This window comes from Aedes albopictus, chromosome 2 (assembly GCF_035046485.1).
Source record: "Aedes albopictus strain Foshan chromosome 2, AalbF5, whole genome shotgun sequence".
NCBI classification, from domain to species: Eukaryota; Metazoa; Arthropoda; class Insecta; order Diptera; family Culicidae; genus Aedes; species Aedes albopictus.
In genome coordinates this window covers 9,531,492-9,553,751 of record NC_085137.1, presented here as the reverse complement: position 1 = coordinate 9,553,751, position 22,260 = coordinate 9,531,492, and the positions used below count along the sequence as shown (strand labels likewise).

Below are 22,260 nucleotides of genomic sequence, written 5' to 3'. Positions count from 1 at the left end.
ACGTATTGAATCCAACCGCGATCACTCATCTAATGTGGCCTACGCAATCAACGCACGAGAATAAATACAACATACCTGTATATCACTGAGTTCAATTCCAGATTCACCAAAGTATGGAGAAAAAAAAACTTACGAAAAAGTAAACAACGATTCCCTCAATAGTAGTCAGAATTGACAGTGTCTGGTGCCCGCTGCAGGGGTGTGTGTACGTTTTTGCCATCGATAAAGTAGATATGCTGAAATATTTTTATTATTCACTGTATCATTAAGTAAATGATAAAGCGACTATACCGCGAATAATTTCGCAATTTTTTTGTTCGAGAAAAAAGGCATTTTTGAATGGTAACGATACTTAACAACCCGTTCGGTCTATCATTGAGACTTCCAAAATGATAACTGCTATCATCGATATGATTCGTTGTATCAGAGAGTTATAATCCAGTTTATGATAACACAAATAATCAAACAATGATTAGCCGTACAATTTTTGTATAATACCGTTTTATTCGGGGTGGTATCAGCAGAGAAGTTCAGAGGCTGGCAGGAAATCGAGCTTATTTTGGACTTAGAGCTCTACAATCGAACAAAGTTCGCCGTCACACGAAGTTGACTATCTACAAAATGCTGATTAGACCGGCAGTCCTCTATGCCTATGGGCACGAAGCATGGACTCTACGTGCAGAGGACCAACGCGCCCTTGGAGTTTTCGAACGGAAGATGTTGCGTACCATCTACGGCAGAGTGCAGATGGAAGACGGGACTTGGAGAAGGCGAATGAACCACGAGCTGCATCAGCTGCTGAGAGAACCAACCATCGTCCATACCGCGAAAATCGGGAGGCTACGATGGGTGGGTCACGTCATCAGGATGTCGGATAGCAACCCGACTGAAATGGTTCTCGATCGAGTGCCATCCAATCGGTACAAGAAGACGAGGTGCGCAGCGAGTTAGGTGGGTCGATCGCGTGAAGGACGATCTGCAGACCCTTCGCAGAGTGCGGAACTGGAGACACGCAGCCATGGACCGAGCAGAAAATGGAGATAACTCCTATGTACAGCAGAGGTCACTCAGGTCTTAGTCTGGCCGGTAAGGAGAAGGATCAATTGGGCGCAATTAGTGATGGGATTTTTTGTATGGTGAGATAATCAATTCTCCATTTCTGCAACGAAATCATGCAAACAGCGTGAGTTATATGATTTCTTGCCTAATTTGATGCTGTTGAGCAAAAGTTTGGGTACCTGTGTTGTTGAAGTCGCAAGTATAAATAACACTGAAAAACAAGAGAACCCAAATTTGAGTATTTTTAAACTCACTTTTGAGTTCTTTTTTGCATCCTGTTTCATTCGCTCTCTTTATTGTTGTCAGAGAGTGAATAGCAAAACAACCCAACTTTGAGAGTTCGATGCGGGAAGCCAAAATTGAGTAAGTGGCACAGTACCGAAAGTTGAGTAATTTTAACTGACGGTTGAGTAAAAAGAACCTTGACTTTAAGTACTTTGGCCGTATACGCCTAAATGCAAACTACCTACCTAAACATCCACTCCATCAACTCAAAATTGGCTTCCCGCACGCAACCTCGAAGTTGGGTGGAAGGAACTCACTTTTGGGTACTTTCGTTTTTCCGTGAAGACAACAACACAGCTACCCAAACTTTTGCTCAAACAACATCAAATTAGGAAAAAAATCGTATAACCCACCTTTCATTGCAGAAATGGAAAACTGATAATCTCACCATACAAAAATTCAGCTCACTACTTTCAATCTACCCAGCACGGAGGAAGTTAGGCGTTCGACACTGTTAGGCATTTGTTAGATATGTTGCTCATCGAAAATTTCTGGAGAGCATAAATCATAACCCCGAAATTATGCTCAGTGTTCGATTCTTTCGCGCATTGTTGACAGTTGCCTGAACGGCAGTTAAAAAAATAACTTTGTTGATTGCGGCAGCGTTCGTCGGTCGGGAAAATGATAAAAATTGCGCGTTTCAATTAGTTAAAACCGTAACAACCTGGTAAGAACCATTTCAGTCGTTCCGTCGTCCGACCCGTCAGCTCCCCGCCGCTGCTACTGGCCAATAAGTCCGGTTCGTTCTCGTCGTACCGTTGCCGGAACCAGTCATCTCCAAAACAGTGTCCGATTCCGTTAAGTTTGGCCTCATCGTGTCGGTGAGTCATTTTAATTTTAATTTGATTTATTTTTCATTTAATTTTTATTTAATTTTTATTTAATTTTAAATAAATTTTAATCAAATTTTAATAAAATTTTAATTTAATTTTCATTAAATTTTATTAAAATTTTAACAAAATTTTAATGAAATTTTAATAAAACTTTAAGTAAATTTAAATAAAATTTCAATTAAACTTCAATTAAATTTTAATTAAATTTTCATTTTTTTTAAATTTAAATAAAATTTTAATAAAACTTTAATAAAACTATAATAAAATTGCAATAAAATTTAAATAAAATTTATGTAACACTTTAAAAAAATTCTAATAAAATTTTTATAAAATCTTAATAAAATTTTAATAAAATTTAAAAAAAATTTAATTTAATTTTAATAAAATTTTAATAAATTTAATTTTAATAAAATTTTAATAAATTTAATTTCAATAAAATTTTAATAAAATTTAAATTAAATTTTAATAAGTTTTTAATAAAATTTGAATAAAATTTTAATTAAATGTTAATCAAATTTTGTTTTGATTTTTATTTAATTTTAATTTAATTTCAATTTAATTTTAATTTAATTTTAATTTAATTTAGATTTAATTTAGTTTTAATTTAATTTTAATTTAATTTTAATTTAATTTTAATTTAATTTTAATTTAATATTAATTTTAATTTAATTTTAATTTAATGTTAATTTAATTTTAATTTAATTTTAATTTAATTTAAATTTGATTTAAATTTAATTTTAATTTAATTTTAATTTAATTTTAATTTAATTTTAATTTAATTTCAATTTAATTTTAATTTAATTTTAATTTAATTTTAACTTAATTTTAATTTAATTTTAATTTAATTTTAATTTAATTTTAATTTAATTTTAATTTAATTTAAATTTAATTTAAATTTAATTTAAATTTAATTTTAATTTAATTTTAATTTAATTTTAATTTAATTTTAATTTAATTTTAATTTAATTTTAATTTAATTTTAATTTAATTTTAATTTAATTTTAATTTAATTTTAATTTAATTTTAATTTAATTTTAATTTAATTTTAATTTAATTTTAATTTAATTTTAATTTAATTTTAATTTAATTTTAATTTAATTTTAATTTAATTTTAATTTAATTTTAATTTAATTTTAATTTAATTTTAATTTAATTTTAATTTAATTTTAATTTAATTTTAATTTAATTTTAATTTAATTTTAATTTAATTTTAATTTAATTTTAATTTAATTTTAATTTAATTTTAATTTAATTTTAATTTAATTTTAATTTAATTTTAATTTAATTTTAATTTAATTTTAATTTAATTTTAATTTAATTTTAATTTAATTTTAATTTAATTTTAATTTAATTTTAATTTAATTTTAATTTAATTTTAATTTAATTTTAATTTAATTTTAATTTAATTTTAATTTAATTTTAATTTAATTTTAATTTAATTTTAATTTAATTTTAATTTAATTTTAATTTAATTTTAATTTAATTTTAATTTAATTTTAATTTAATTTTAATTTAATTTTAATTTAATTTTAATTTAATTTTAATTTAATTTTAATTTAATTTTAATTTAATTTTAATTTAATTTTAATTTAATTTTAATTTAATTTTAATTTAATTTTAATTTAATTTTAATTTAATTTTAATTTAATTTTAATTTAATTTTAATTTAATTTTAATTTAATTTTAATTTAATTTTAATTTAATTTTAATTTAATTTTAATTTAATTTTAATTTAATTTTAATTTAATTTTAATTTAATTTTAATTTAATTTTAATTTAATTTTAATTTAATTTTAATTTAATTTTAATTTAATTTTAATTTAATTTTAATTTAATTTTAATTTAATTTTAATTTAATTTTAATTTAATTTTAATTTAATTTTAATTTAATTTTAATTTAATTTTAATTTAATTTTAATTTAATTTTAATTTAATTTTAATTTAATTTTAATTTAATTTTAATTTAATTTTAATTTAATTTTAATTTAATTTTAATTTAATTTTAATTTAATTTTAATTTAATTTTAATTTAATTTTAATTTAATTTTAATTTAATTTTAATTTAATTTTAATTTAATTTTAATTTAATTTTAATTTAATTTTAATTTAATTTTAATTTAATTTTAATTTAATTTTAATTTAATTTTAATTTAATTTTAATTTAATTTTAATTTAATTTTAATTTAATTTTAATTTAATTTTAATTTAATTTTAATTTAATTTTAATTTAATTTTAATTTAATTTTAATTTAATTTTAATTTAATTTTAATTTAATTTTAATTTAATTTTAATTTAATTTTAATTTAATTTTAATTTAATTTTAATTTAATTTTAATTTAATTTTAATTTAATTTTAATTTAATTTTAATTTAATTTTAATTTAATTTTAATTTAATTTTAATTTAATTTTAATTTAATTTTAATTTAATTTTAATTTAATTTTAATTTAATTTTAATTTAATTTTAATTTAATTTTAATTTAATTTTAATTTAATTTTAATTTAATTTTAATTTAATTTTAATTTAATTTTAATTTAATTTTAATTTAATTTTAATTTAATTTTAATTTAATTTTAATTTAATTTTAATTTAATTTTAATTTAATTTTAATTTAATTTTAATTTAATTTTAATTTAATTTTAATTTAATTTTAATTTAATTTTAATTTAATTTTAATTTAATTTTAATTTAATTTTAATTTAATTTTAATTTAATTTTAATTTAATTTTAATTTAATTTTAATTTAATTTTAATTTAATTTTAATTTAATTTTAATTTAATTTTAATTTAATTTTAATTTAATTTTAATTTAATTTTAATTTAATTTTAATTTAATTTTAATTTATTTTAATTTAATTTTAATTTAATTTTAATATAAATTTAATTTAATTTAATTTTTATTTAATTCAAATTCAAATTCAAGTTTAAATTAAAGTTAAAATTAAAATTGAAATTGAACAGGCTCCGAGTTTTTTTTTATTGAATTTGTTTCGTCCAGCTTTCATTCGAGGCAAGAGTACGGTTGTAGTAGTGAACGTCGACAAAAGTTCACTACTACAATCATACTTCTTGCTCGGATGACAGCTGGAATGAAAACAAGCAGCATAAAATTTATGCCTAACATTTGTCTAACAGCCCATAGTAAAACATGTCTAACGTTAGTCTAATGTTAGACTAACAAACATGTTTCGAATTTGCAACATGTCTAACAAAAGTGTGTCATATCTGTCTAATTTTAGACTAACATTAGCCAAAAGTGAGACAAAAAGTTAGCCTAACATGCTGGCCAGTTAGTCTTACATTAGGCTAATGTTAGGCTAACCCTCCGTACTGGGATAATTCTTCACCGATTGCTTCCTATTGGCATTTTTCGAAAGTAGGCACTTACTTTAAATATTCAAAAAAGAGCGGGTTTTTCCGTGACTTTCTTGTAGAACTGTTCTTCTCTTCTTCTCTGGCTGAAGACGGTGTCCACGTTTTTTTTTTAAATCACAGATGTACCTTTCGGAAGCGATAGGCCGCATAAAGAACAAATCCCTCAATATGCATTAGAGTGGGTCAACGTTGTAATGGATAAAATTAAAATTTGATCGTATCAACCCGGAACAAAGCTTTTTCAATCTATATTGGTGCACAAAACAACTCGGCACCAACATTTCAAAAGAGCGTAACTGCATTTGAAAGTAATACCTTCTTTCAAAGCTGTAGGTCATACTGCCTCCCTTACACTCAAACCACCGTGGTTGTCGGAAAGAGGAGAGTTTTTCCCATCTGGTACTTGTGAAAAACATGGAAATCATAACACATGATCCACAGCTTTAAAAGAAGGTGATAGTTCCAAAAGCAGTAACGCCCTTTTGAAATGTTGGTGTCGAACTGTGCAAAATTTGGAAACGATTGGTTGCGTCCCCGTATTCCACATTGCAATTTAGGTTTTTACAGGGGGCCAGCAAAAGGCAAAATCACCGTAGCTCACAACAAAAACACGTTCAAAATTGTTTGTGCTGAAAATTTATGCATTACACAATTTCTCACTGATTTATTTGCTATCTCCGCGTTGTCGTGTAATTTCGAACGATTGCACGCTAAAATTTTGATAACCTTTTGCTAGTTTTACACGTTTTACTTAAGTAACAACGTATGGTAATGACTAATTCGCAAACGTCGTGCACATCCCAAATCTGTCAGAGTGCCCAAAAGTGTCAATTTCCCAAACATGTCAAATTCATGTGGACTACGGCTCATCTATTCGTGGTTGACGTCCGCGCTACCCCGCTGGGTTTTTAATTAAGAAACATATATTGATTTTTCAATTTCATTCGAAAGAGCACCTGTTTTGAACCAGTATGGTTTTTTTTAGATTTTTAGAACTTTAGTTTGATACCTAAAATCAATTTCATAGGTATATTTTAAAATCACCTTTTGACAGCTCGGCAACTGATTGACAGCTCTGCCCAGTACAAAACCCGACGAGAGGTGATTAATCAAATGGCTCCCTTACAAACTTCAAATTGATTTTTGAAAGGGTTCCCGGGCACCAAAATGCATAAAAACGTGGATTTCGGCTCAGTTTTTCGAGTAGATTCAGAATATCGTATTATCTCAACACCGCTAAAGAAGCCAATTGAAATTTAAGAAAACGTATTTTTTTTTGCATTTACCCATGCATTTACCTCATAAGTTGATTTTTTTTCTAAAACTATCCCGCATAGATAAATACTATTCATGGCATCATTCATATTATACGTTGTCCATTGGTGCAATAATAACTATACAAGTAGTCATCGTTTAATGATAAAATGATAGGGGTTGAAAAATTTCAACAATTCAAAATTATTCAAGTATCATTAAATATATAATCACGATACATTGAATAATATTTAATTAATTTTCAATAATAGAATTTAACAGAATTGCAGTGACAAAAACGATGGTTTAAACTTTTTATTCACTATATTTAGTATTTAACGGCTTAAATAAGAGGTCATCACGTTAATCTGTATTGCTATCTGATTTTCAGTGCCATTGTTTAGCATTTTTGGCACAAAAATGGGCATAACACTATTACGCTTGCATGTAACACCAAAACAACAGCCCTTGCGGCCGCAGGTTCCAGCTACTTTCGGATAAAATGCCACTTTCAGAATAGTTTAGAGAGTTCAGGAATGAAATCCGGCACATATAAGCACAAAAATCACCGCTCACTGGTACTAGACAATAGCTTTCATTAAACTTACCTTCCATATACAATCTAATAACACGCAAGTAGGGAAGCTTCTTGAAGATCTGCGGATCTTCCATGTTTCAGTCCTTAGTAATATTCCTTCATACCACTCTTCCCATATCTTCCAGAACCGTGTTTTTGCTCACACTGTTTCAAACTTTTGAACATCAACGTATTGAATCCAACCGCGATCACTCATCTAATGTGGCCTACGCAATCAACGCACGAGAATAAATACAACATACCTGTATATCACTGAGTTCAATTCCAGATTCACCAAAGTATGGAGAAAAAAAAACTTACGAAAAAGTAAACAACGATTCCCTCAATAGTAGTCAGAATTGACAGTGTCTGGTGCCCGCTGCAGGGGTGTGTGTACGTTTTTGCCATCGATAAAGTAGATATGCTGAAATATTTTTATTATTCACTGTATCATTAAGTAAATGATAAAGCGACTATACCGCGAATAATTTCGCAATTTTTTTGTTCGAGAAAAAAGGCATTTTTGAATGGTAACGATACTTAACAACCCGTTCGGTCTATCATTGAGACTTCCAAAATGATAACTGCTATCATCGATATGATTCGTTGTATCAGAGAGTTATAATCCAGTTTATGATAACACAAATAATCAAACAATGATTAGCCGTACAATTTTTGTATAATACCGTTTTATTCGGGATGTAACAGATAACCCCGAATAAAACGGTATTATACAAACATTGTACGGCTAATCATTGTTTGATTATTTGTGTTATCATAAACTGGATTATAACTCAAGCATAATTTTTCAAATCGACGTATCTAACTTTTTCACTGATCTGAGTAAATTCATGGTCAATGTTGACGACCATTTCACTAAAATAGTTTTTTATAAAAAGACTTTTCATAAGTTTTTTCGTGCTTAACATCACCAGGGATATTGCACGCACTAGGTAAAGAACAAAACCTACTCATTCCATATCATTTTCACAATGAATTTTGACAAAAATACACATACACCGGGTTGGTTCGAGATACGTCATGCCAGATACGTCGCTTTTGTATGGTGCCAGTTTGGTGTATCTGTTACTTTTGATTTTGGCTAGATACGTCGTTTGGTTTTCTCATATATCAAAACGGTGTATCTATCAGTAAAGTTGTAAACATCAAAATAGTTAGATACGTCGTTTCGAAAAATATGCTTAGTTAAACAAATTAAGCAATAAATCATCAAACTGTGATGTGGATTCTTCAATTTGCTTTATGAATCGTGCATGCAGCAGTAAACCCGGATTTGTTTACATTCTCGAGTTACGTCGGATTGAAAAGTTATGCTTGAACTCTCTGATACAACGAATCATATCGATGATAGCAGTTATCATTTTGGAAGTCTCAATGATAGACCGAACGGGTTGTTAAGTATCGTTACCATTCAAAAATGCCTTTTTTCTCGAACAAAAAAATTGCGAAATTATTCGCGGTATAGTCGCTTTATCATTTACTTAATGATACAGTGAATAATAAAAATATTTCAGCATATCTACTTTATCGATGGCAAAAACGTACACACACCCCTGCAGCGGGCACCAGACACTGTCAATTCTGACTACTATTGAGGGAATCGTTGTTTACTTTTTCGTAAGTTTTTTTTTTCTCCATACTTTGGTGAATCTGGAATTGAACTCAGTGATATACAGGTATGTTGTATTTATTCTCGTGCGTTGATTGCGTAGGCCACATTAGATGAGTGATCGCGGTTGGATTCAATACGTTGATGTTCAAAAGTTTGAAACAGTGTTAGCAAAAACACGGTTCTGGAAGATATGGGAAGAGTGGTATGAAGGAATATTACTAAGGACTGAAACATGGAAGATCCGCAGATCTTCAAGAAGCTTCCCTACTTGCGTGTTATTAGATTGTATATGGAAGGTAAGTTTAATGAAAGCTATTGTCTAGTACCAGTGAGCGGTGATTTTTGTGCTTATATGTGCCGGATTTCATTCCTGAACTCTCTAAACTATTCTGAAAGTGGCATTATATCCGAAAGTAGCTGGAACCTGCGGCCGCAAGGGCTGTTGTTTTGGTGTTACATGCAAGCGTAATAGTGTTATGCCCATTTTTGTGCCAAAAATGCTAAACAATGGCACTGAAAATCAGATAGCAATACAGATTAACGTGATGACGTCTTATTTAAGCCGTTAAATACTAAATATAGTGAATAAAAAGTTTAAACCATCGTTTTTGTCACTGCAATTCTGTTAAATTCTATTATTGAAAATTAATTAAATATTATTCAATGTATCGTGATTATATATTTAATGATACTTGAATAATTTTGAATTGTTGAAATTTTTCAACCCCTATCATTTTATCATTAAACGATGACTACTTGTATAGTTATTATTGCACCAATGGACAACGTATAATATGAATGATGCCATGAATAGTATTTATCTATGCGGGCTACGTGCTAGCACAGAGAACAGACATCCAAGCCTAAAGAAAATTTTCTCGAATGCTGTGTAAGGATTCAATTTTTTTAGCGTTGACAACACTAACGTCACCTATGCGGCAAATTGCCACAGTCAGTGGTGAGTACGCATACCTGTTGGCGGAAATGCAACGGTTGTCCAGTATTTCGACCTTATTGCCGAACCCCCTCTAGTCGACCTATTCGCCGACACCACTGGTGCGCATTTTGACGTTCCGTTTTGTGCACCTCTTAAGAATGACAACAGTAAACAGTAATAGTATTAGTAGTAAACCAAAGCTTTTATTTACAAATGATTATGTTTTTCAATATACGTTTTACGATTTGTGTACGGCACGCTCGAGTTTTTCTCTCGCGGTAATAATCCGAGTTTCACGGTAGTTTATTCGCGTTTCAACGTGATTCCGCTGCGTACCTGTCCGCTTCGTTCAACAGGTTATGTGCCCAGTGAAGGTTTCGCGGAAAACAGTGTAAACGGTTCGGAAAAAGCGGAGAAAGTGACGGTCGTTTGTGCGGCGCTTGTGCAATTTTCGAAAGGCCAGCAGCAATGGAGGCGCTGAACAAGTTTGTCCAGTTGAATAATCACAACTGGCAAACATGGAAGTTTCGAATGGAGATGCTGCTTACGAGGGAAGACCTCTGGTACGTGATCGAATCTCCGAAGCCGGCAGTGAATCCCGGCCAGTGGGAGAAGGACGATAAGAAGGCTCGTGCGACGATGGGTCTGTGCATCGAAGAGAATCAGTATGGATTGATCAGAACAGCAGCAAGTGCCATGGCTTTTTGGAATAGTTTGAAGCAGTACCACGAGAAGGTGACAGTTACATCCCGAGTGTCCTTGTTGAAACGGTTGTGCAATTTGAACCTGCTGGAAGATGGTGATCTCGAGTGTCATCTGTTTGAGATAGAAGAACTATTTGATCGTCTAACGCAAGCTGGGCAGGAGTTGTCAGATTCGTTGAAAGTGGCGATGATACTGAGAAGCCTTCCAGATTCGTATGCTGGGCTCGTGACTGCTCTCGAGAGTAGACCGGATGCGGATCTCACGCTAGTGTTGGTTAAGTCGAAGCTTCTCGACGAGTTCGAACGTCGGAAGGAGCGATCAGTGAATAGTGACCATTTAAGCAGTGAACTGAAGGCGCTGAAAAGTTTCAGCAATCGGAATCCATCCAATTGGAGATGTTTTTATTGCAAAGAAAAGGGGCATGTGAAGCGTGATTGTCCGGTTCTGCAAAAGAAAAACGAAGAAGAAAGTGGGAAGAAGAAGAGCGAACTGTCGACCGCAAAACAAGCTGCAGTGCAGGACAGAAGTGCCGTTTTGTTTTTAACGAATGGTGTCCGGTGGTTGAGCGGATGGGTCATAGACAGTGGTGCGAGTGCCCATATGTGTGGTGATAAGCGATGCTTTGTAACAATTGATGACGATGATGTTTGCGACGTAGTTTTGGCGGATGGAGAATGTGTGAAATCAGCTGGATGTGGAACAGTGAAGTTGAATGGCGTGAACGGATGCGGAGGAGCGGTTGACGTCACTCTGGAGAAAGTGTTGTACGTCCCGGCGCTGAAAAGTGGCCTGATATCCGTTAAAGTGCTGACGTCGAAGGGGTTCGTGGTGTTGTTCCGGAGAAACGATTGCGACATCGTGTCTGCAGCTGGAGATGTTATAGTGAAGGGAGATCGCCAAGGCAGTTTATACCAACTGAGGACGGCCGAGCTTGCGCTGAAAGCAGTTGGAGGCTACATCGGGAAACGTCGGCGACACCGAAAATTTCAACATCGAGCCTCGATAGCGGTGAGTGAACATTTTGTTGGACATTCTGCTGAAGGAGCGCTGGTGAAGAATGGCGATAGCCGGTTGCGTGGAACCTGCACGAAAGGAAGCAAAATACCTCGACATGCCAAGCTGGAAGAAGTTAGCCGCCAGGAGGAGGTGGCTGTACAGCGAGAAGAATCGTCGGTGACTGTGAAGCCCACAGAAAGCATGGTGTTAAGTGATCCGGATGATGGCCAAGATGATCAAGGTGAGCCCGAACAGTTCTTTGATGCAAGTTGGTCGTTTGCAGAGGATCCACCAAGGGACGAGGAGGAGTCACAAGAAGATGCAAGCGGTATTACAATGTAGACTGTGAAGGAATCAGATGGAAGCGGTGAAGCAGTGAAAAGTATTTATGCCGATACTTTGCCAAGGATAGACTACATCGTGACTGTTACGTCTGGAAAAGAAGAGCAACATCGTTTCTGGAGAGCTGTATGGGTTCATCGAAGGTTAAGGGCCAACCGTTGAGGAGGAGTGTTGGCGGAAATGCAACGGTTGTCCAGTATTTCGACCTTATTGCCGAACCCCCTCTAGTCGACCTATTCGCCGACACCACTGGTGCGCATTTTGACGTTCCGTTTTGTGCACCTCTTAAGAATGACAACAGTAAACAGTAATAGTATTAGTAGTAAACCAAAGCTTTTATTTACAAATGATTATGTTTTTCAATATACGTTTTACGATTTGTGTACGGCACACTCGAGTTTTTCTCTCGCGGTAATAATCCGAGTTTCACGGTAGTTTATTCGCGTTTCAACGTGATTCCGCTGCGTACCTGTCCGCTTCGTTCAACAATACCTAGATAAGTTTTATATTCACCACCGACAACAGCGTGGGATCTTTGTGACAGCAGCGCCACCACGAGGTTGCCACTTGTGTTGCCATTTCAAATGACCGTTAAATACCTTACACAGCTTTGGAACTGGACTTGGATGTCTGTACTCTGTGGTGCTAGTCTTTTGGTGTGGGGGAGAGTGGCATTTACGCAAAAAAAAAATAATGATTTTGTTAGTTTTTATCAAGCTATTAACGAAAGAGAAAGTCGACGAAGAGAAATCGATCAAATCAGTGATTATGAAAAATCATTGTCGAAATAACTCAATTTTTAGATTTTTTTTTCAGTGAACTTTAAAACAGGAACTCTGGAAATTTTTTATGCGGGATTTCATGAACCATCTCAAATCAAGAAAAATCTGGAAGGTTTGGCCACACTGGATGGCGTTCATTTTGTATCTGGATTCTGCAGTATCTATCCTCTGTCAGTTTCGTGTTTACATCAGCCGGTGAGGAGACACAAGTGCGTCTGGTTGCACAATAATTATTATTCATTAAAAAACAGTGAAAATATAATTAATAATACATTTTTAACAGATAAATATACGGCGCATCGTTTTCCACCATGGCCAGCAAAAAAGTCGACTTCGATTCACTTGTACCCGTCGATCCCCCACCGGAAAAGGTAAGATCAAATTGAATCTGAATCTGAATCTGAAACGTAACACGAATTTTTGATGTTCGCACTTCTGCGTCGTTTCAGGGAATCGTTCTGTTCGGAAAGGACCTGAGCCAGATTCCCTGCTTCAGGAACAGCTTCCTGTACGGGATCAGCATTGGCATCGGCGTTGGGTTTCTTGCATTTTTGAAAACATCTCGACCGCAGCTGTCGTCGCACATAGGATTTGGAAGTTTCTGTGGAACGGTGTTGTGCTACTGGTTCCCGTGTCGGTGAGTAATTTGGGAGGGTGGTTTCTCAAAATTGATTGTTGTGAAGGTTATGCAGGCCACCGAAAAGATTTTTCCAAGGGATATGGTGTGAAATTCCAGATTCGTCACTGTGTTGAAGTTTTTTGGCCGTGATTGTCACAAGTCTAATTTTAAACATTTTTGTCGAATATAGGTATAAGTGGTCCAAGGATGAAAAGGAGGCGGAGATGCTGCAACGACTGATGCAGCAGCATGTGATGCTCGAAGGCACCGAGAAGGAACGGGAACTTGACCGGAAGGCAGAATCTGCCTGATAAGTTGTGTGGGGATCGTTTAGTTGTAAATAAAATGTACCAAACGTTGGGAATTTATTTTTATTTGTGAGAACATACATTTTTATTAGTACGCCGAGTATGTCTCGTACATCCTTGATTACTTCTAGATATGATAAAATAAATACTTTTAACAATAATATTATTGCAGAATGGTTGCAAGCATTCTCTCCGAATGAATCATGACTAATGATCCATAGACGCCTCTTGCGAAACGGCTGGAAATTGGCCAGGTAAAACCAGCGTTTCTATCTCCAGCTGCTTCAAGACTTTCACTGCAGGACGTCGCCGGCGTGGTTTCGATTGGCCAGGGTTTTTCGGTTCCGGTTTGGGAGCATAGATCACTTTCAATTCCCTTGTACGCCGCCAGTAGAACGCGAAACTGCCCGGTTTGTCGATGCCCAGTGCGGCCTGTCGCTCCACGTACCTATTGTACATCTTCTTCGGTGATAAATCAGTAGCTGAAAGGTCCAATGGTCCACCACTCTCGTGCAATTCCGCGCTGAAGTACGACATGATGTCGTCGTCCACAGTGTCTCGCAGAGTCGTATCCCTGGTAAATTTGCCACGATTGTCGCTAATTGCTCTGCTCAGTTCAACTTGATGAGCTCGGTAAATGAGGTTCCTAGAATTAAAAAAAAAAGCGTTAAATTGCATTTTGAAAACGCAATATGTGGCGTGATGTACAACTTACCCACTTCCGGCCCCGTATCCGAGCGTGTTGAGATAAAACTGACAGCACACTTGCTGGTACTGGCCCAGGAAATCCGTTAGCCGATATGAATAGGTGAATCCCTTCCGGACTGTCGAGCCGAGTTCGGTTTTCGATCGTCGCCGTTTGATTGCATGGCGTTCGGTGTGCTCCAGCATGAACATCCGCTGCTCGGGGAAGGACATTGTCCAGTACCGCTTGTTGATCTGCTCCTGCTGTTCCAGGGATATTTTGTCCTTACAGTTCATGTGGCAAGCATTACAGCCTTGGTTCACCACCGGATGAAGCTGCTGTCGCTTGACTCGATTGCGAATTCTGGTGATGAACTTTTTCGTGCGTTTCACCGGTGGATAGCCCTCCGAAATGTCCAAGTCCAGTTTAGGTAGGTCTATTAGTTTAGGTTTAGTTGGTTTGCGCTTTGGTTTTGGAACTTCCGAGGGGGCTTTGAGGGAAGATTCTGTTTGACTGATTTGTGGGATTGAGTGCTGGTCAGGTTTCACAAAAGACGGGAAGAACTCTGCGTTAGGTTCTACCTTATCGATGATTTGAACGACCGGTTCATATGGTGGCTCATGGTAAGAGTTCGATTCGGAATAGTCCACGGTCATATTCGAGTATTCAGCATGATCTTCGGAGAAATGCGAATCAGATACACTGGCTGATTCAACGTTGATTCCGTAGTAAGGCTCTTGCTTCACAGCCACCGTCTGGAAAGGAATAGTAGCCGAATGGTACGATACCGGAACATACTGGGGCACAATTGGCTTCTGATCGATCGAGTACGAGTGCATCATCATGGGTTGATGCGTCACAACAGCAACGGGTTGTACAGATTGATACATTGGCAGTGATGCTGGATAAGAGCATTCCGGCTGGGAATCATCCGTTTTCATTGCAATGCACGGTTCAACTTCAACAACTTCCACAGGCTTAGGGACCGGATCCGGTTCTGGCATCGGTTCCGGTGGGGGCGTCCTTGGTGGTTTGGGCTGCACCACCGGAATAGGTTTTCGCTCCGGAATCTCAAAATCATCCATATCGACAAAATGGACATCGATTTCACGAAGCACAGCACAGTAAAAGCTTGCACTACACCCCTTCTCACCAACAGCGTCTCTTCTTGCCTTGAAATCAGCATGCATTGCCTTGGCCGTCAGCTTCGTTGGTAAGTACATAGCGGTGGCGCTGAATTTGGATCCTTTGTGATATGTCCTGGGCGAATAGGATAGAATATCGTCCCAAACAGCATCTCTTAGGGACCGGTCTCGTTCGTACTTGCCACGCTTGTCCGCAAGGGTATCTCTCGTGTGCGCGCGATATATATGATTTCTAAAATCAAAATAACAATAGGACGCAATCAGTGAAAGTAGTGAGCAGAATTTTAGATTTATAATGAGATGTGCAAACAGCGTGGGTATTATGATTTCTTGCCTAATTTGATAAATGATACACTTACCCACATCCCTTCCGGAAGCCGAGAGTATTCAGGAAAAACGTACAGCACACCATCATCAGCTCACCGAGCTCGTTCGGCAGATAGAACGCATAAGAGAACGCCTTCTTCACCTCCTGCAGCCCCCCGAGTGGATCGGCCGGAACCCGTCGCCGTTTAACCGGACCCGGAACGGTGTGGGTTTTAACGTACACCCGTTGCTGCAGCGGATCCATCTCCCAGTACTTGGCGTTCAGTGCCCGGCGGTGTTCCGGGTTGATCCGCTTCGGGCAGGACAGATGGCAGTTGCATTCCACTTCGATCACCTGCCGGCCTTGCCGGCGGCGTTCCTGCACTTGGGCCCGATGTTGCTCCCGTTTGGTGACTTCGACGCGTTTCTTGCGGCGTAAGATTTTCCTTCCCTTCGGGTTCGACTCGCTCGCATCTGAGCTTTGTGATTGTGATTGTGGTGCGGGCGGTGCGATAAAAGCAGCCGCTACTTTTGCTTTCGTTTCCTCCGGTTCATTGTAATCCTTTAGGAAATCCAACGGCTGTTGGGCCATTCTTTTAGTGGACCAGAATTCACTAAATTTTCACAAAAATCTTAGTATTTTTACAAGAAAATAAGATTTCGTTTCGTGATGATTTTTGTTGATGTTTACGTTTGAGATAGATAGCTGTCAAATACACGAAAAATTTACCCAACGAAAAATAGGGTAAAAAGAATTGCCACAGACATGAGCTAACAGATTCATAACTTCTAATTATTGCAAACTACATCTCAAATTGGACTATCACACTTCTTTTGGTACGCCTAAAAAGTGTGATGAAAGTGCACAGTTACATCGGATCGTCTAGACGTCTTCGGTGCACTTATTCATTGATTTACAAGGAATAAGTGCACCAAAGACTTCAACTCGATCCGACGTGGTCCTGCGCCGGAAGGTATGTGCACAGTATACCGCATTTAGTTCACCACTGGACTGCGAACTGCGACTTCATAAGTGCGAAAACGTAAATAAAAGTGCGCGTTTGCATCAAATCAGGTTGATGTCTTCGGCGCACTATTTCTTCAATCTATGGTGAACAAGTGCTCTGAAGACACCGAGTTGATTTGATGCAATCGCGCACTTTTATTAGCGTTTTCGCACTCGTAAAAACTAGTGCGATAGTCCAGTGGTGAACTAAATGCGCTATATTGTGACAGTCCAATTTGGGGTGAAGTCAGCAATTGGCTTCTTTAACGGTGTTGAGATAAATCCATATTCTGAATCTGCATGCAAAACTGAGCTGAAATCCAAATTTTCATGAATTTTGGTGCCCGGGAACCTATTTAAAAATCAATTTGAAATTTGTATGGGAGTGATTTGTCGAATCACCCCTCGTCGCATTTTGTACTGGGCGGAGCTGTCAAGCAGTTGCCCAGCTGTCAAAAGGTGATTTTGATAAATCTCTTTGAAATCGATTTTAGGTACCAAAATAAAGTTCTAAAAATCTGGAAAAAATCATAGTGGTTCAGAAAAAGGTGCTCTTTCGTATAAAATCAAAAAATCAATACATTTTTCTTAATTTAAAAACTCAATAATTAAAAGTTTTAACTCTGTCAGCTCATGTCATAATTATTATTGGAAAGGGGATTCCTTCAAGAATTCTTTCCGGGGTTCTCCGGAAAATTTATTCCAAAATTCCTCCGGAAATTCCCTCAGGGATTCTTCCAGTTACACTAAATTCTGTTTTTACGCGATGGATGCGTTCACGCAAAAAAAGATCGTGTAAAAAAAGTTCGCGTAACTTCGAGAATTCACGCAAAAAAAATCCAAAGGAAATTTTTTTTACGCGATTTGCCCTCCGCAAATGACCAAAATCGCGTAAAAAAAGTCGCGTAACTTCGAGAAAATCGCGTAAAAAAAGTCGTGCATGTTATGGTAGTGTAATACTACCTTTCGAATATGTATATATGAATGAGAAAGAGAAAAGAGATACTATCGAGTAGCGAGAGCCGAGCTACCTCTCAAGTTGTGATGTACTCAATATACGAAATATAGTTAGAAATGTTTTACCTATAGACCGAACAAGATGTGTTTCATTGGTGTACCGAGTCCACTTTCTTGTTCACAACAGTGGCGTACGAGGATAAAATTTTGCCATCATAGTGATGGCTTGGCCACCAAATCCTCATTTTAATTTATTTGATTGGACGCGTGCTTAATTTTGTGCAATGAGTTTGAATTGCGTTTTGTGCACTCTATTTGTTTTGTGTTTTTTTATTGGTGCATTTTTTTCAAACACAGTAACCTGTTTTATTTTTTCGTGCAGCTTTTTGTGAATTTCGCGTGAATTTGTGAAAATGATTTGTTTTTTTTTTGTATTTATAAATGCAACTTTATTCGCGTGTTTTTGTGCACTGTTTTACAATTTGATGTTCAGTATACCTTCTTTTGTGTAACGGGTTTTTAGTAAACTTTTCCCTTACCATTTTATTGTATTTTGTGTAGTCCAGAGGATTGATATTATGAAATCTTGTTTTTTTTCCTGGATGCGTTTTTTCAACATTTCTCTTTGTGGAAGGTAAAGCATTCATTGTGTCATATGCTTGTTGAACATTGTCTTGTATAAAGGCCATTTAGAATCAACTAAGATTCCTTTTTGTCCAGCTCGTATTCATTTTGACTGGATTTTGTTTTTTTTGTTGTTCGTTTTTTTTTCTTTTGCTCATAGTGAGCATGAGAACCTGAAGCACCCGCACGACGACAACGTTTTTGATCCGATTGTGAGCATTTTTTTATCATCAGCGATACGCGTTGCACGTACTTTGATGGGAGGTTTGTTTTTCTCATGTGCCCGAACCTTTTGAGAGTCTCTCATGGCGATATTAAATCGGGTCTCCGATCGTGAGAAAATGAAGGAGCTGTGTTGGCAACAACACAATATACGGCAGAGGCGTCGAGGTTCGTAATAATTACATACATCAGCCCGACTGCAGGCAGCCGACTTGTTTCGACAACGACCAACTCGACTACGGTGGAGCGTGCGGAGAAGGGAGAACTCATCTGCACTAATGTGGTTCGTGTTGCGAGGATGCTTTCAACGGACGGACGACTATTGCTTGTATTCTTGTGTTAGGGTGGTTGCACCGGATACGAACCGTGGAAGAAATCATTGTACATTTGAATGTTTTATTTTATTAGCGGACATGAACGATATTGTTTTTAATTGTGTGTAAAGTTCTAAAATCAATAGTTAAGTTAATACTACATTTTCAAGTATTTAAATGTCAAGATTAGTTACTAACATTTGAGTTCAAAACCTTGGCGATCAGAAAAAAAACTATTCGTTTTCTTCTTAAGGGAAGAGGTGTTATGGTAGTGTAATACTACCTTTCGAATATGTATATATGAATGAGAAAGAGAAAAGAGATACTATCGAGTAGCGAGAGCCGAGCTACCTCTCAAGTTGTGATGTACTCAATATACGAAATATAGTTAGAAATGTTTTACCTATAGACCGAACAAGATGTGTTTCATTGGTGTACCGAGTCCACTTTCTTGTTCACAACAGTGCAAAATAAAATCGCGTAAAAAAAAGTCGTGTAAAAAAATAATTCAGTGTATTTCCTCAGGGATTCTTCCAGTAATTCCCTCAGTAATTACTGCGGAAATTTCTTCACCTGAAAATCCTTCCGGTTTCTCCGGGAATTACCTTAGGAATACCTCCTTTCCGGGATTCCCCCAGCAATACCAACTAGTGTTCCTCGAAGGATTTTCGTCCAAAGTTCCTGCAAGAATTTCTTCAAGTATTCCAGTAGAAATCCCGTCTGGGATGCCGCATAACCATGAACCGTACTTGTACTGTTTACCATACTGTTCACAACTGTATACTACAGTACCCGCATAGAAAAAAAAACAGTTTGACATACATTTACAACAATAAGATAGTTCCAAAAAGTAAGGTTAATGTATCACAAACTGTTGCTTTCATGTTCAACAAATTGATTTCTAAAGCTGTTGACCATAAATTACAGTTTCGGTAATTCATACCTATTCATATCAAAGATTAACAGTATAGACACTATAGATTCCATAGACTCGCGGAGGCGAAGACAACTGTAGCCAAACGAGCTGTCAGTTCGTGTAGCCAATCGAGCATGACGTCACGATTTCAATAGCGATAATGGATTGCGTGACGTCATAATCGCTCGGTACACTCTAAATTCACGGCAAAACACACTAAAATCGTATTGCTCAACCATGTCTCCGCGAGTCTATGGAATCTATAGTGTCTATAGGCATTAGAGTGGGTCATCGTTTATATGGAAAAACGAAAAATTCAATGGTATCAGATCAAAGATTTTTGGTCTCATTTCAGGACCCAAATAAGTGTGCAAAATTTGGGCACGATCGGTTATGTCTACGTTACGTTTTGCGCATCGCGTTTGAAGTTTGTATGGGATTTTACATGAGAAAACACACTTTTTTTGCATTTCTCTCATGACACGCTTAATTATTTCTAAAGCCGTGTAACCGATAAAGTGAAAACATAGCCAAGGGTGTCCTGAAAAACTTTGTCAAAGACCGCGAAGTGATCTGATGCTTATGAAAAAAGTTATAGCGATGGCATTGCTTGCCGAAATAGCATGATTTTGTTGCTATTGTTATTCCTTTACATGTTAAAACATAAACACATGCATGCGGTTCGTTGGTTATAACTATTTACAAGCATCGGATCGCTTTGCGGTCTTCAACAAAGTTTTTCAGAACATTCTAGGCTATCATTTTATAGTATCGGTTAAAAAGTTTAAGACAAACTTTTTCAACTTATGACGAAAATGCAGAAAAGTATGTTTTCCCATACAAAATCCCATACAAATTTCAATTGCAATGCGCAGTCTAGACGCAACCGATCGTGCTCAAATTTTGCACAGATACTCAGGATCCGAAACGGAACCAAAAAAGCTTTGATCTGAGAAAACGGTTCCGATGACCCACGCTTATAGGCATGATCTATTAGCGGCAGTCGATAATAGATATTGTTACTGTTGCGCATTGCGCATTCGATATTTTAAAGATGTAACGCGTTCAGTGTTTAACGTTTAGATCGGTTTCCAATACCTCTTCAAGTGAGAGAACTGGGAGAAAAGAGAATGAAATAAAATAGGATCAGATTGATTGACTCCAACGAGAATAGTTGTGTTTTCTTCAATTTGATCAAATGAACGAAGTTCCCAATTAAAGTATTATTTATTTAATTTGTTAAAATATAACAGTTACTTTGTATGTTATGCGGTACTATTGATTACTGCACGAATTCATTCTGGCCTGCTTACTCTCACACGAAATGTGACGTTTGAGAGGGGTCGGCACCGCTCAAACGTCAAATTTTCTGTGAGAGGAAGCAGGCCAGAATAAATTCTTGCAGTAATCCATTGATACAACTGTAGTAAACAGTTGTGAACAGTATGGTAAACAGTGCAAGTACGGTTCATAATTATTTCATTTTCATTTTCATTTTGCAGCATTTGGTGGGGCAATGAGAGCGCAAGTCAGTCCAAAGCCGATGATAAGGAGGGGTAATGGCTGAATAGTCTTTGCTGACCACATAAACGCCATGGGATAGGAAAAGGGTATTTTGGTGTGGGATTAGGGTGTTGGTGCAGACTTGACGATATCAATGCTATTCAGATGCAAAATAATTTTAAGGCTCAATAGTGAATCGCATACCTTCCAAAACCAAAAAACAATAATCCACAAAATACCAAGCAAGTCATAGAAAGAAAAAGCGCCCGATTGTTTATTTTGTCAATTATAACAAACGGAAACTTCTACCCTCTCCGACTCGCCAGTCACCCCGGAAAAAATGTCCCTTCAGTTCTGGAAAATATATTATCCCCAATTAAGCCTTTAATCGAATTGTCCGCGTGGTCTTGTAGTACCCCTGCTAGGTAAGAATCAGTCATTGCCATACATATTAAATGCTAGACATGACCCCATGGATAGTATTTGCATATGTAAAAGCTTTGCTGATGTGACTTTCCTATTAGGCAATTCTCTCATCTCATGTTTGTCTTCAAAACCTTATCAAGCTTAGAAAATTGAAGTTGATAAACAATACATTACAAGGTTCGAATTCCCATAGAATGAGATCATTCATTCGCACTACAACACCATAGGAGATAATACCACATTGGCTGATTACAGTACAAATGTGAAAAATCTCCCTTTTCCCCCTATCCGCAACCCGGGGACGCGCCCTGTTGGATTTCGAAAGCCTCGAAGAATATTACAAACCTTCAATGGCATTCCCATAAACTAACCCACATTGCCCATTCAGGGGTCTGACTGGGCCAATTACCCTCCCTCAGTTTGTAATATTCTCTCCAACTTGGAATTATA

At 35.7% G+C, this 22,260-nt stretch overlaps 1 protein-coding gene and 1 non-coding gene across 2 annotated transcripts; one reads left to right on the top strand and one right to left on the bottom strand.

Moving 5' to 3' along the window:
• The first annotated feature begins 12,968 nt into the window (after positions 1-12,968).
• LOC109429796 (cytochrome c oxidase assembly protein COX20, mitochondrial) lies at positions 12,969-13,757 on the top strand. Its single transcript, XM_019670666.3, has 3 exons — positions 12,969-13,150; positions 13,229-13,416; positions 13,589-13,757. The coding sequence occupies exons 1-3, from the start codon at positions 13,091-13,093 to the stop codon at positions 13,707-13,709; spliced, it is 369 nt and encodes a 122-aa protein (XP_019526211.2). The 5' UTR covers positions 12,969-13,090; the 3' UTR covers positions 13,710-13,757.
• On the bottom strand, positions 13,756-16,529 carry LOC109429795 (uncharacterized). The gene is made up of 3 exons (XR_003895148.2): positions 15,896-16,529; positions 14,422-15,768; positions 13,756-14,352 (listed from the first exon to the last, which is right to left on the bottom strand). It is a non-coding gene; the product is annotated as an uncharacterized LOC109429795 (transcript).
• Between the last annotated feature and the right edge of the window lie 5,731 nt (positions 16,530-22,260).